We start from the raw sequence: 15,311 nt of genomic DNA, 5'->3' as shown, positions 1-15,311 counted from the left end.
TCCCCCTTTTTTAAACGTATTATACGTTCGGTCACGTTGTGTGTTCCGCAGCCATTTAAGCACGGCACATGCGATCTAATTGACAGCCGGGGTCTTTTCTTGACGGGAGGCTAGGCCGCGCTGGTATCGCGATGGCGGAATCGACAGGGACCCCTCTTCTCTATGATCGAACGCGACAGCCCCGCGAGATCCTTTGTCTAATAAAAGAGTTAACCTAGTTCGATGTTCCGTTTCATCGAAATCGATGGCCGGACGGGAATCACGACGCTCCGTGGACGAGACCTTGCTTTTCGGATTTAATTCTCCCGCGATAGCAAACGGGGTAATCGGTTTTTTGGCAGTTCGTCGAATCGAGATTGCTTTCTGCGAGATTAAAACGCTCGAGAGGACGTTACGAATACTTGTTTCGAGGGGAATTGAAATTTAGAAGACAGAGTTTGTTTGTTAATTGATGGAGACTGATAAGCTTGAAGGGGGAGGGGGGTCGAAGATGGACGAGGTTACTTTAGCCACTTTAAAAGTAACATTGTCGGGATGTGTAGGGGATAGCGAAGTTTTAATTTTTAACTGTCGGTGCTCGCGTTTAAAAGTATGTTAGACGTCAGAAATTTAACCTCAATGAACTTCTGTCTTTGTATTAAAATACTCGTATCGGTAAAATTGGTGCAGTAGTTTTCGAAGCCTTCACCGAATTTGAAAAATATTATTTTTCTTTCTATATTATTAATATTATTATTATTGTTGTACAAGCGATCAAAATGGCGTCCAAAAAGAAAGAATCGTAGTCATTACGGATATTGTCACGCAACTTAATTGGTAACCAAGGCCTCCTGCGTTCGCGACGAGGAAAATGTAGGTGAAACGACAAAGTCCCGTCCGCTTCTAATTATCAGATTATGAGCAATCGTAATCGAAGGTGACACGGGGCGCAAGGCTCCTTATCTAAAAAAAGAACGATCTACATTAAAGTCTGTAACTTTAATTTGGTAAAATCTAACCTATAAAACGTAATGATAAAAAATCACCAGTGCATCGTTCCAGTTATATCTCCATTGAGAATGTCTTCTATTTTTAAATTTTTCCAATTGAAAAATTAAGTCGAATGTCAATTTTCCATTCGTCTAGGTTTATAGTTTTTCGAAGAGCTGTTCGTAGAGTCGGTCGCGATATTCCAGGACACCGAGTATCGACTAGGCGCGTGCACGAGTCTATACCGAGTCGCTGGGTACGCGAAGAACCTCTCTCCTGAATTGTTCATTTATTAGCGTAGTTGCGGTTTAAAATCTAGAACAAACTATGAGGATAGCGCGCGCGGGTCAATGTCTATAAATTCGGTCCTAGACTCCAAAACTTGAGATTCCGTGCGCGGCGAGCATCAACGACGAGGAGGTCGTCCTGCGACGGCTTCGATCTGTCCGGCTGGTTGCGCGTCCAAGGCGTCGATCCATACCATCTTAACCCTCCATGGGCCCTAACTTTCCAACTCGCACACTAATTCATCGATGCTTTATTATCTAGCTTAACTTGTCCCCCACACGGTAACGTATACGTCTTACATAATGTCTTATTATTAACCAACAACATTCTTGATAATTGTTATCGCCTATTTGCAAGTAGAATCACAAAACTTGTTCGTTGCAATAAAACTGTTGAAACTGCTGAAGTCATCCTCATCTGTATCTGTAGATTGGTTTCACGTTTTACAGAGTTCATTTATAGGCGTTTTACTATTTTCTTCTGGTGAACAATTTTAATAATAATGATAAGGAGAGCTCAAAGAATTTAATAAAATCACGTATTCAGAATGTAGGGCCTGGACATCAAAGGGTGTGTGCACTTCTATACCCCATTTAGCATACAAGAACCCCTTTGCAGAGTTTTTCTCTATCTCGCTGTATTCTAAATATTCATTCAAAGTCTATTAATTAAACTGGAAGATAGTATACTATAAGTAACACCACAAGACAGCAGTGACACTCAACCTCTTTCTTTATTATTTCTGAACAGACTAATACTTTCAGGTTAGGATAGGAATAAAATAATACAGTTCTACTTAACGTGATATCAAGTTTATTCAAGAAGATACAGATGATCGATGGGGTTTAGTTAGTACCGTGTAATTGAAAAAGCACATTAAGAAATTAGATCTTTAATAATTAACTTCGGTGAAGTTTTTAGCAAGCTGCATAACATTATTCACGTTTTTGTCATCTTCAAACATTTCATTAACAAATGTAGAATATCGTAAAATATTAATATTAAATTTAAACCCTGTAGACTCGTTGCTACTTATAATTATTATTATATTACTATGAAGCTTGCATCGAAAATGATCTAAATCGGATTCCATATATCAACGGAACATTTATTCTATTTATAGACCCAACGAGGTCTCGAAATTCGAAGGGCTTCAAAGCGAAGAAAATGTTGACATCGGTTTTCGTATTCGCGCTCTATCGAATATCGAAGAACAGCAAAAGTCTCGACGAGAGAGCGCGCGCCTCCGTTATTCCGTCGAGTGTTTTTCTCGACGACTGTGACCGAAATGGCGCGGCAATTAAGGACACAGAACGATTAATTCGAGCGAGATTTATTGTTTACGTAGCGTCGCGCGAAAAGCAGATGGATTTTAATTAACAAGCTGACGATAACGAACGTGCATCGGGGTTCGGTTCTTCGGTTTTTCTTCTGTTCTTTTTGCGCTTCTTCCCCCCCTACCCCCCTCGTAGAATCACAACGCGCCATTATTATAACGGCTCGTGTCAAGGCCGACCCATGACGCAACTGTGCACAGTGGCGAAAGTTTCCGTGTAGAGCAAACGACAAATCGCTGCGTTATTGTCGAACGACATCTCGCCCACTTTGAACTCCGGATTCACTGCGACCTGAAAACGTAAATATCGTTCGATTATATCTCTCCTATGGTATCGCGATTGCCCGGCTTCTCGGGCAGGCTTTACACACCAGCAGCCGTTTATTCTTTTTTTATTCAAGGGGATCGATGCTCCCCAAAGTGGGGAGCCGGATATCTCATTACCAAAGAAAAGATTTCACGCAGAAAGATTCAAATAATTTCTTATAATTTTCTTGACACTATCAGCCATATATGGGTGACAGGATTTACCACCATGATACTAGAAAAATTAATTCTCAAGTGGAGACGCTGAGAGAAATAAGTAACGAAAGAAATGTTAGGTTATGTAGTTCGATATTTCGTTTTCCGAAGATTTCTAACCTAGTCAAGGGTGGAATAGGTCTTCTATACAGGGTGTTCAAAATAAGGTTACAAAATAAGACGAAAATCAAGAATACCAATTTGTTGATGGAGGCTTCGTTAAAAAGTTATTAACAATTAAATTCAAAAATTTCAAATCATACTAAAAAAATTATTTTCGGTTGCGGGGGTCAATTACAATCATTTTTGGTCATTAAACATAACCTCAAAATCCTACCCATTTTCTAGAAAAAAATTCGAGAAGGTATGATATTTTTCGACGGAAAAAAAAAATTTCAAATCGTTTTGGAAAAATTATTTTCGATTGCGGGGATCAATTACAATCATTTTTGGTCATTAGACATACCCTCGAAATCCTACCCACTTTCGAGAAAAAAATTCGCGAAGGTATGAAATTTTTCAACGGAAAAAAAAATTTCAAATCGTTTTGGAAAAATTATTATCGGTTGCGGGGGTCAATTACAATCATTTTTGGGCATTAGACATACCCTCGAAATCCTACCCATTTTCGAGAAAAAAATTCGCGAAGGTGTGAAATTTTTCGACAGAACTAAAAAATTTCAATCGTTCTGGAAAAAGGCCCAGGAGTGGCCGAACACCCTGTATATGGAACCAGAAAAATTAATCCTCAAGTTAAGACGTCGAGGGAAATAAATTTGGATAGAATTTGTGAAACAAATTTTAGGTTATGTAGCTTGCAATGGTCTAAAATAAAAATTCTTTGCAAAATATTCTACTGTTTCGATCTGACATTGAACGTGTTAAAATCGACGTCCCTGAGTGGGAATACCCGGTTAACTGCATTTGAATCTCTCATTACGTTTTTTTTAAGGCGCTTAGTTTCGATGTCGGCTGACTGCCCCTGATCGTTTCGTTATGCACGTGATTATGTTTACATACTTCTGTTACGAGAAACGATAACGGGTCCACAAAGGACCCGATATCGTCGCGCACGTGCATCGAGTCTCGTTGCATCGTCAGAGGTCCGCTGTGCGCAGCCGCGCGACGGAGTTTTTCTTAATAATTCGCGCGACGGTAGAAGCAGTTAATAAAGGGTAACGTAAACACGCCCCGTACCTTGAAAGTGTATTGTCCAGGCCGAAGCTCGGATATGTCCACCCACTGACAATCGATATTGTGCTTGTACACGTCGCTGCAGTTCACAGAAATTCCTTGGTCACCGTAATTGGCGCATTTGTACCTGAAATCGTGTACCGTGCGATGTTTAATTGGCGCGTCAATTACACGCGTCGCCGAGACTGTAAAAAAAAAAGAGGCAAGAAAAATCGTTCGTGCCTTCAATCACCGGCTAAAAGCAAACACGAATAGAGACGTTCGATTCGTGCGAAAATAATCTATCCCGAACGAAAATTACTAGATTCAGTTCACTGATAAATCAGATCTTACGGAACCCTTTAGAAAGTTAATTTATTTCCGTAGAAATTGCAATAGAACATCGCAGAATACGTAGAGATTGTAATAAGTAGTATTTTATTTAATTTCATCTGGATTATTAAATTAAATTAGTTCCAAACGTTTGTTGTTTTATCGTATAAAAAATTCAACGAAAATTTCTACAACGAAGGTTCTACTGTACGTAATATTCGACGGAAATTTAACGAAAATCGATTGAAACTCGAACTGCACGTGAACGCAAGGCGGTGTCGGGTTACGCGACCAATTGTTTACCTCGGTTTGACACCAGGCAGACATTGGTTGTCCTCTAGGCAAAAAGATGCTTTGTGGCCCTCGGCGAGCCTAGTCCCGTTCCCGTCGAGCACGTCGAACGTTGCGAACACTTCCATCGAGTGGTAATGCCTGTCGTTAACAAACCCATAACGTAGAATTACTGAACGCGAGGCGAGTGCAGTTTAAAGTACGCCAGCGACGAGCAACGGTCGGAATTTTCGATGATTTCGCGCGATATGCGCCGGCGACGAAAGATTTCGATCGCCGGAACAGATAGTGCGTCCACGAAACGAGCTAACCTATCCTTCGTTCGACGTAAGGACAAAGTGTATATAAACAACAGAGCCCCTTCGGTACGCAGTGTCGTCGCGACGTTTTGACCGCGAGCGTCGTGGATCCTGTATGCAAGTGAATCGATAGTTTTCAACTCCTAATAACAGAAGATACGACGAATGGTTGGGAAACTCGGTGCCAGAGAAGTTTCACGAAAACATTGTTACCGAAGTTGGACTCCTCGAAAGGTAGGAACTGTCGTTAGAAATTATTTGGTAACATAACGCGAATCTTCGTAGAACGTGTGTATTTGACGATGGAGATAGGACCAATTTTTACATTTACTTTATTTATTTATACGTTTTCAATCTTATACAGGCTGTTCGGCCACCCCTGGGAAAAATTTTAATGGGGTTTCTAGAGACGAAAATAAGACGAAAATCAAGAATATCAATTTGTTGATAGAGGCTTTGTTAGAAAATTATTAATGTTTAAAGACCTGTTCGTACTGAATTTTTTTCTCGAAAGTGGGTAGGATTTTAGGGTTATGTCTATTCACCAAAAATGCTTGTAATTGACCCCTGCAACTAAATATAATTTTTTTAGTATGATTTGAAATTTTATAATTTCTTCTAAAAATTTCAGTATCTACTCGAATTTTTTTCTCGAAAGTGGGTAGGATTTCGGGGGTGTGTCTATTGACCAAAAATGCTTGTAATTGACCCCTGCAACTAAATATAATTTTTTTAGTACGATTTGAAATTTCTTAATTTCGTCTAAAAATTTCAGTACCTACTCGAATTTTTTTCTCGAAAATGAGTAAGATTTCGGGGGTATGTCTATTGACCAAAAATGCTTGTAATTGACCCCTGCAACTAAATATAATTTTTTTAGTACGATTTGAAATTTCTTGATTTCGTCTAAAAATTTCAGTACCTACTCGAATTTTTTTGGTTTTCGTCTTATTTTGACATCCAGAATCTCCCATTATAATTGTTCCCAGGGTTGGCCGAACACCCTGTATATTTTTAAACCGGTTTCGAATAAATTTATACCAAATTACCGATAAATGAAAACGTCGATACAGCCCCCATTTTTAACAGAATGGCGCTGGCGTAGGTGTTAATATAATATACCAATTGTATTGCATGGAGGAATAGCCTACTGCTAAAACACGGTCCTGTAAATGTCGCGTGGTTTGTGTAAGTACATGAGCTACATATTTATATCGAGACAACAACAAAAATTTCTTCTGGAAAAGGAAGAAATTTAGCGGATCGTGCCTTCGAATGGAGTCTCGATATTTCTTTGCCAGAAAGTAGTAACCAATTACTTCTTAGCGCTCGAGCTTTAACGTTCTTCGGGTTACTTTTTAAGCCGTTCGAAGCGTCTAAAAGCCGCTTCGAAGCTTCCCTGTCGAGATGTTCGGGAAGCTTTCTTTTTTTTAAATTTATTTACGTAACTTAACGCGGTAAAAAATTTTACAACCTAACCTCAATTATGCAAGCACTCCCGCGGTCGTAATCTAAAAGTAATTCATTTTTAATCTTTCACATATTTTAATAATCGCTTTTATGTTTATAGCGAAAGCAGAAAATAGAATAAGGTGAGAAATTGGGCAAATTATTTTTTTATGTTAATTGTTTGTTGGCGAAAACGCGTACGAAACGGACGTTTATACGCAGTGTAAAATGAAGGATTTTACGTGTCTCGAAAGTACGTACAAGAACGTTAACATAAAAAGCAGGAAGGTTGAAAGCATTAACCGGATATCACTTCCAAGAACACGGCTGTTCTGCAAAGCTGCCGATGATAAAATCGGGGCCGCGTTGCGCCAAACGGCTTGGAAACTAACAACACAACCGGACCGATATTACTTTCCTTCCTTTCCTGGAAGGAGTTTTATAAAAGCTGCTCGCCGGGGCCAACCGGAGATAGCGGGAACTGCACGAAGTTTGAAGTTCGGGAGTCCAATTTCCTCGGAGACGCGCGAGATTCGTCGAAAGAATTAGCGGAACACCCGGACCGCCCAGGCTGCCCAACTTACGGGAGTACGAGACGCGAAAAAAGGTCCGTGTTTTCATGAACTTTCCTCGTTATATTTCCACGGGTGCCTCGGCTATGGCGATATATATATATATATATACTTCTGTTGGCTTCGTGGTTCTCAATTTCGAACGGCTGATCTCACGATCCTCGAAATCGCGAGCTAAGCCATCGATTGTTCGGGGATTCGAAACTACTTACGTATAACTTTCCCTCCGAGTGTGCTTGAAAATAATAGGCGGAATTATACAATCGGAAACCTAAGCTGCCATCTACCCGGATATAAATAAACAATTAAAAAATAAAATAACTATAAATAAAATTGTAATATTATTATTATTATATTCTTCTTGGAATAGAGCATGTATTTTGATCGTAAAGGACGACAAGAAAAACGCTAATGTTGCGTTAACGAGGGTAAAGGAAATTAAGGAGCTTTCAGTACCGAGTCTATTCGTGCCCCGTTAATCCCCCGGTAATTAATATTTCAATTCTGATACAGTACCTCTAATAGGTCACTCGACAATTTGTAATATCGATGGCAATTTGTCGGGGGACTCGAGGCTGTTTAATTGCTTGTCGCTTACATGTGACACATGTGCCATTCCCAGAGGTGTTTAGGAACAGAGGGTCGAAAGTCGGCGGTCCCGGCGTTCAGGATCCTCGCGGTGAATCGAAGCAGTCGCCTGGTCTCCAGGTGCCAGTTCTCCGACTCCCGTTGCACTTGGTAGGCCTGCGACGCGACGCAGTTCTCCTCCATGGCGCACTGCAGCCAATAGAGTTGCCTGTCCTCCAGATGAGCGGTTCGCATCAGCTCGATGTGGTCGAACACCAGGTCGGGCATCTCACGATGGCACACCAGGCCGGCCACGTTCTCCGCCACTCCTGTCGAGCGGAATTACGCGATTTTATTTCGCAATATCCACCGGGTGATTTTCTTAATAACCTCGATGAAACGAGAAACACGGTATCGAAAAATAATTTCCCGCGGTCTGGCCTAGTTCTCGACCCCCGTCGTCTCGTTGCGTAACTTCTCGTTCACCTGGACAGTCCACGGTCCTGTCGTGCAGACACTCGATCAGGCTCTTCTCGTCCCCGTGACACTGTACCCCGCTGATGGCCATCGGCATCCTCTGGCCGCCAAAAAAATTCGTCTGGACGGCGTCGGAGGCGTAGCCGAGGCCCAATTGGCGGCAGACCACCGCCGCCTCGAACAGAGACCAGCCGTCGCCGCAGACGACACCCCAATCTGAAGCAAAATTACTTCGTCGAGTCTCCCCAACGATCCTGCCTACGTTTCCTACGTTTTCCAACTTGATTTTTAAGCGACGATTTCGAAACCAGGCGACTTACGACGATATTTCACTTTTTGAAGATTTCTAACCTAGTCAAGTATCGAGTAGGTCTTCTATATACTTATGGGACATTGGGTGATAGTTGATTGAAATAAATTTCAGGTTATGTAGCTCCCACTGGCCTAATATCAACGTTTTAATCTTGTAGAATGTTATTTTTAATCTGGCAGTGAACGTATTAAATTGCAGTTAGATTTACGTTAATGATTCTTAAGATAAACATCGCTTCAGGGTGACGTGTTCGCCTTTCGTTCAGCGGAGACGAAATTCGACACCGGCAGATATTTATACACAGCGATATCGTCGAGTCTCGGAGTCGCCATTATCTTTCGCCGACGGCCATAGTCGACGGTCGACTTTTCTTCGGGAAAGGAGAAACGAGAACGAAATTCTTAAAAAGTAGGGAGGAAGAAACTAAAGAAAGATCAAGTTATCGAAGTTACGATAGAATTTGTAGGCTATCCTGTTCCATTCGAATATCACTTTTTAAGGATTGCACTTCCAACGATATATTCTGCTCGATCTGGTTCGTTCTAGGAGATACGAAAAGGCATCGTAGTTCCAGGAACACGAGACAAGTAAATACCTGAGTTTCCTAGCTTGACTTCGAGTCTGCCTTCTGAGTGGACACGTCCACCGGCCAGCCTTATCGCCACACCTTGTTGATGGATATCGTTGATCCTCGACTTCTCCGGCTTCCTTTTGGGCTTCGTCCGCGTTATCGTCTCCTCCTCCTCCCCCTCCTCGTCCTGTTCACCACGGGCGCAAATTACCCCGGCTGCCTCGCTGCCCTCGCAGTCGGTAGCGCCCCATCCGTCGAACCTGCATTTAGAGAGCTCGTCCTCGCTGCCGTCGCAGTACACGTTGTCCATCCAATATCTTCCTGGAATGTTTTTTCCCCCCCTCGATATCTTAGACCCCCCGTCGCCCTTCCCGCAACTAGCGACCGGGACTCGAGCAGGCTCTCGCGACTCCTTGAGCTCTCAAAGTTGGCTCCAGCGAGTCTTGCAAGTCGAATATGGTTAGGAAAGTTTGAAAGTTTCGAGCAGCAAAATTAACCTACCAAGTAGCATTGACTTTTCAAAATTCAGAAATATTTCATCAACGTCTCGACTACCATTACTGAATTTCCAATAAGTTTTCTGTTAAATATTTAATTGGAAAATGAGAAACCGTGTAATTTACGTTTCACTTTTGTTCGAAAACTTGCGAAAGCCCGTCGCCAGCCGCAACCCTCCGCGATCCGACGTCGAAGCCACTGCGTAATTCTAGCTCGCTTTGGAAAATGTACTGGACGGTGAATGGTGTTTTTGCACCGTGGTAATAAATGTTCGAAACGGAATGCTATTTCTGTCGCTTCGAAAGGAATTTGCAGAATGGACCGTGTGGTCTGGAAATGGGATCGATTATGGCGAAGCACTGCGTTCTCTGCGTTGACCGATGTCGTAGGGGAATCGTGTACAAAACCGTGCATCGTACTTCTTCCCATCTCTACGACCACTGAACAATTCATTAATAATTTTATACAAAAGTAAAATTGTTTGTAGACTAGAATTAAAGTTAGGTTTTATTATAGTAACATGAATTTTATGAATATTTTTCTTGGTAAAGACGTTTAGTGGTTGTAGCAATAATAATAACAGTGGCTTTAACGTTGGACCACGATGGATTTTCCCATTATAAATGTATGGAGGTTGAAACGAACAGATATAGCGGAGAACTGAAGAGAATGCCCCTGGGTAGAATTCAGATCCAGTGATCAGAATTTTCAAACAGTGTATTTCAATATTGGTCAGGGTTTCGTATAAAGTAATGAATAATAACATTATCGTCGTGGAAACGCAATTTATGGACGAAAAGACAGATTTCTCTTCTGTCCCGTACATCACCCAAGGGCATTCTTTATTAGCTTCGTGCGGTAAATATATGGATATCGAACAGAGGTTTTCCAACATGTATACCAGTGTTTTCCAAAGTGGTGGGCGCCACCCCAAAGGACGAACGTAAAATAAAATTTCAATCGTTTAGCATAGTCATTTGTAATGTGATTTTAATCCACAAATGTTTTGGATGCCCTGTCCCATACTATACAGGATCTTTAAAAATAGTGGGACAAGTCAGAACGTGTAAATTCCTCAAAATAAGATCGAAAAGTCCTTTACCATTTTGCAATCCGAAGCTTCGTTTTCGAGATACGAACGTTCAAAGTTTTCAAGTGGAACTGCTTGTGCGCATGCGCGGCGCGATCAGTTGATATACAAATGGCGCGTGCCAGGAGACGATCGATCAACTTTAACCGCTTGTATCTCGAAAACGAAGCCTCTGATTGCAAAACGGTAAAGAACTTTTCTACTCCTTTTTCAACGAAAAATTCGTATCTTCTGGTTTGTTCATCATTTTTTCAAAGTTTTTTTTTTTATCAAGGAAGGCTGGCGCCTTGCAATTATTTTGGAAATCACTGGCCGTGTGCTCGATCGACAGAAAATTTTCAAACTTGCTCGTGACAATTGCTCGCGACGTTCCTCCACCGTGGCGGGAACGATCCGATTTATTGCATTTATGCCGTGCAGGAGTATATGTATTGACTGGAATGATGAGACAATATTATCTCACTTCTGGCCTGGCCGAAGTGACCGTTCGTCGTCGGTTTAATTGCACCGTCGAAGCCTAATTGCCTGCAAACCACATTGGCCTCCAAGTAATCCCATTCGTCGTCGCACACGCCGCCCCATTTCCCGTCGTGAAGTATTTCCACGTTTCCTGCACACCAATCGAATTATGGCTTTACAGTTTTCCGGTTCCGTTAACTAGCGGCAAAGTTTACGGAGCACCGCGGAAATTACACGGTACAATTTCGCGTCCATGTTAATCGCTAAATTTCTACAGCACACCAAAAACTATATTAAATTTTTGTCGCTAACAGGTAAAATGTATATTTTTCCAGTCAGTCGTCACCGGCCGCTGTCACGTATTTGTGATTTTCTGCTTTACAGTTAACATTTACCAAAATTAAGTTGCCTATGAAAAATAATAATTCGTCCAATCTGTTATCAAACATTTGCAGCACAGTGTAGCAATGTTCAAGGTTCATAGTGGTTAAAAATCACTGGCATAAACAGCATAACAGTTATAGACGCGAAGGTTACGACTTGCTTCCAGTTTGGCAACCGCTGAGTAAGATTTGTTTACGCAAATTGCGCGTTCATTTTGTAGATAATATCGTTTTATAACTGTAAAATTAATTTAATATTCGTATTATATTTTTTATATAATTAATGTAGACTCGATCGGTGAGGGATCGATAAATGATTTATTAACTTTCAAATCGTGCGAAAAGAGATTGAAAAATACATATTTATGTATTTCACCCCCCACCATCCCTTTTGGATTCGACTTTGAAAATAACGAGCATTTAGTTGTGAGTTACGAATTGTTTGGGAATACGAGTAAAATTGTAGAAACAGTAGAAGGATGACAGCGATGGATCGTGATATGCCCAATGGAGGGCAATAAAAATTGACACGCGAACGTCTGGGACGAATTCTATCCTGTTTTATGGTCCAATTTGACGGGTGAGCATCCCATCTCATGACTCGCGGTTCTGTGCCTACGTAACGTTTACTACGCTGACACATAGTCGTTGACATAAATCATCCTCTGAGTTGACCCCTTTTTAATCGTCATTGCACAACGTGCACCGAGGAACGGCGGATAAAACCGCAACGTTTCACGTAACTCCCGTTTTCGCGCCGGAGATTTATAGAGGGTGTTCCAGTAATCGTAGCGCAACCGTGAATGGTCCAATTCCCCGCACGCTGCACAAACTCGATAGAAAAGGGTGTCGCGAACGCCAATTTTCAAATTAGACCGACTCGAACCACGCGTCACTTTATTTACAACAGTTTTCATTTTTAAGTGGACATACGCCAGTATATTTATCTTCGATATCCTTCGTGAATCTCTATTTAGGCCTAACTGGAATTAAATATGCACAATTTTGCCAATTTGATAATTGTTACAATATTGAAAGATCGTACAATAAAATATTACCAGGGAACCATTTTATAGGTTACGTTTTCTCGCTACCCGATATTATTATTTTACCGTTGGTCCTCATCAAAGCGGGAGTTTCGAATTTCGAACTTCGTATCGCGTTTTTCCCCATCGATTTTTCTACATCAAAACGCAGCAATCGAGAGACATTTTTTAAATCCCTCGAATCGTTCCATTTAATCCCGAAAGTTTCGAGTTCGAATCGTTTGATCATAGCAGTCGCCTGGGCAGACTCTCAATTTAAAAGTGTAAAAATTTCCAACTCCAATACGCTTTCGTTTTATTCCCAATGGTAAATTGACTGTTCCGATAAAACGATTTCGAATAATAATTGGAATATTAGTCCGTACAGGACAAATATAGCATTAATCGTTCTGGTCTTTAAACGCAGGCAACGGCGTGATAAATTTTCCTCTGTTACACTCGTTTAAACAATATCAAAAAGCCATTGAACAAGGACACCGTTCGATTTACCTTCGTGACCGTGCTCGCCACCCACCAACTTCACCGCGCCATCTTGTTTCTTCAGCTTGCGGAAGTCCTTCTTCAGTTTCTTCACGATACGCGCTTTCTTCTCGCGTATTTTGTCCCAGGTGCTGTTGCTCGCGGCGCAAACGTCCAGCAGAATCAACGTAATCGACAAACCGAACAGAGCCAGCTTCCAATTCATTCCCAGCCTCATTTTTCTTCCCAGTACGATTACCAATACCATATTCCCTGCTCGGAGTCGCGATAACGATCCGATCGAGCTACGTGTCCGTCATCGTTCTTCCGAGAACCAGACTCTTTCATTCCTTGCCAAACACTCGTATATAAATCCTTCCGGCGCAGAGCTAAACAAATTTCATTTCACGAATAAAAAATAAAAATGTTAGATTCGTTCGTAAATCAGAATCTTCTATTCAACATTCAGGCTGGTATAAAAAACTTGGCAATCTAATCTGTACAAACATAATATATATTCAAATCTAGCCACGGGAATTTTTCCATTTCTTTCGTTTTAACGAGTTTAATTATTGGTTATATATTTCTACTCCCACGAGAGACTGCTTAAATCTCCGTGTCTATTTTCGTCCCGATTTTATTATTTCGTATTCCTGTGGACGGTTCCACCAGTCTAGTTTGCCACTTTGTGCGATATGGGGGGCCATGTGGAGCCTGGTCGAGGATCCCTGATCTACTTTTCCGATCTGTGCAAACACGTTGTGCTTGTAGACACGAAGTTGCTGAGCTTCTTTTTTTACCTTTCGTTCCTCGAAGAACGCGTCCTCGATCGGAGGATTTTTCCACGCGTCTAGGGACGAATCCGGACCGACGATCGAAACCGCAACACGTGTATTTCGTTTACCGTTCCACGGGCTACTGATGCGTGTTCTGCATCGATCACGCAATACGATATATTCGCACTGGTCGCGAGACATGCATCGCGATCCCTCGCGTAACGCGTCCGCGATACAAGTTCAGACGGCCCACATGGCGGATCGCTTTTTCTAGCCTCCCTTCCTTCTTCTTTTCCGCCTCGTGGCCCCGTAGAAGACGCGGATGATTCAACCGACTCGTGGCATCGCGCGACGCTCGTACCAGATTTACGCGGGTTCAATGGGGAACGCTGTCGTCGTGAATCCGTTCCGCGATTACGGTCCCCGGGGCCAGCGGATTCTCATCATCGAACGTTCTTACGAATCCGGACCCTTTTTCCCCTCGAAGACGTTCGAACATCACGTTTCAAGTGCTCTGATTACGAACGGTTTCGAAGTAATTGGGATCATCGGTTAGTTATTCTTAAGCTTCGTTGCTCCCATGCTCGGACGAGGATTAAAAATTAACACTAGATTTACGGAAGACGTCAATTCGACAGATATCTGATTCCATATTTAACAACTTATGTTGAATTTGATTGATGCTATGGCATGAATACATATTCTAATTAAAAGAAAAATCGTATTGTAAGGTTATCGTCAACATATGAAAGGTATCAATAAATATTCTAGTGTTAAAGAATCATCGATTAACACGTTCACTGCCAGATCAAAACCGTATAAAGTTCTGCACAAGTGAAATCTTTATTTCAGACCATCGTAAGCTACATAACCTAAAATTTGATTGAGTACTTATTTTCGTAAAAAAATTCACAAATTCTATTCAAATTCATTTCCCTCAACGTCTCAACTTGAGAATTAATTTTTCTGGTATCATAATGGTAAATCCTGTCACCCATATATGGGCAACGTGACGGTTAAGGTTTAAGGAACCAACTGTTTTTTCGTGCGCGTTGAGACACGTTTCGAGACAGAAACCGAGGGGGGGATCCCCCTTGGAGCCCAGCGAAGCGTGAAAGACGACGTCGAAAAAACGATGTGGAATGGGGTGCCGGAGACAATGCTTTTTTTTTCTCGTTCGCTGTCCTTTTCTTCGATTGTCGACCAACGGTCGTCTCGGCAAAAAAAAACTCGGGCGACTTGGAGGCTAATGACGTCGCCGTGTATAAACATCTGCTGGTGTCGAATGTCGAGGCTTTATCTCCTTTTTTTTTTGCTTGACCAAATCGGGATGACCAGCAGACTTCGAGACAACTGAATCTCGCGAGGATAATCTTCGCGCGACGCGAGGGTTGGAACAACGCGCTGTCGTCGACGAGACCGAGGTGAACTCGAGTGTCG

General features: G+C 41.9%; 2 protein-coding genes across 3 annotated transcripts in view; one reads left to right on the top strand and one right to left on the bottom strand.

The window, feature by feature from the left end:
* Positions 1–2,102: 2,102 nt before the first annotated feature.
* LOC122405452 (lysyl oxidase homolog 3B-like) lies at positions 2,103–14,097 on the bottom strand. 2 transcript variants are annotated; one of them, XM_043410206.1, is made up of 9 exons: positions 13,896–14,097; positions 13,126–13,484; positions 11,212–11,358; positions 9,185–9,481; positions 8,286–8,492; positions 7,831–8,128; positions 4,925–5,053; positions 4,313–4,436; positions 2,103–2,885 (listed from the first exon to the last, which is right to left on the bottom strand). In XM_043410206.1, the coding sequence occupies exons 2-9, from the start codon at positions 13,361–13,363 to the stop codon at positions 2,763–2,765; spliced, it is 1,563 nt and encodes a 520-aa protein (XP_043266141.1). In that variant the 5' UTR covers positions 13,364–13,484; positions 13,896–14,097; the 3' UTR covers positions 2,103–2,762. The 2 variants fall into 2 exon arrangements, with proteins under 2 accessions (XP_043266141.1, XP_043266142.1); XM_043410207.1 differs by lacking the exon at positions 4,925–5,053.
* LOC122405451 (G protein-coupled receptor kinase 2) overlaps positions 5,204–15,311 on the top strand; it is a 40,383-nt gene continuing 30,275 nt past the window's right edge. Inside the window, exon 1 of the mRNA XM_043410204.1 lies at positions 5,204–5,445. The gene's annotated coding sequence lies outside the window, so the exon portion shown is untranslated. The remainder of the gene's footprint in view (positions 5,446–15,311) is intronic.

Source organism: Colletes gigas, unplaced genomic scaffold (assembly GCF_013123115.1).
Source record: "Colletes gigas isolate AHSC1104 unplaced genomic scaffold, ASM1312311v1 Colletes_gigas_Sc00004, whole genome shotgun sequence".
NCBI classification, from domain to species: domain Eukaryota; kingdom Metazoa; phylum Arthropoda; class Insecta; order Hymenoptera; family Colletidae; genus Colletes; species Colletes gigas.
This window is presented reverse-complemented; position numbering and strand designations above follow the sequence as displayed.

Coding starts and splice junctions, on each gene's coding strand:
- LOC122405452 (XM_043410206.1), bottom strand. CDS start 13,363: ATGGTATTGGTAATCGTACTGGGAAGAAAAATGAGGCTGGGAATGAAT. Junction 9,482..11,211: donor TCACTTCGGCCAGGCCAGAA/GTGAGATAATAT, acceptor AAAACATTCCAG/GAAGATATTGGATGGACAAC. Junction 8,129..8,285: donor CAGGACCGTGGACTGTCCAG/GTGAACGAGAAG, acceptor TCCGCTCGACAG/GAGTGGCGGAGAACGTGGCC.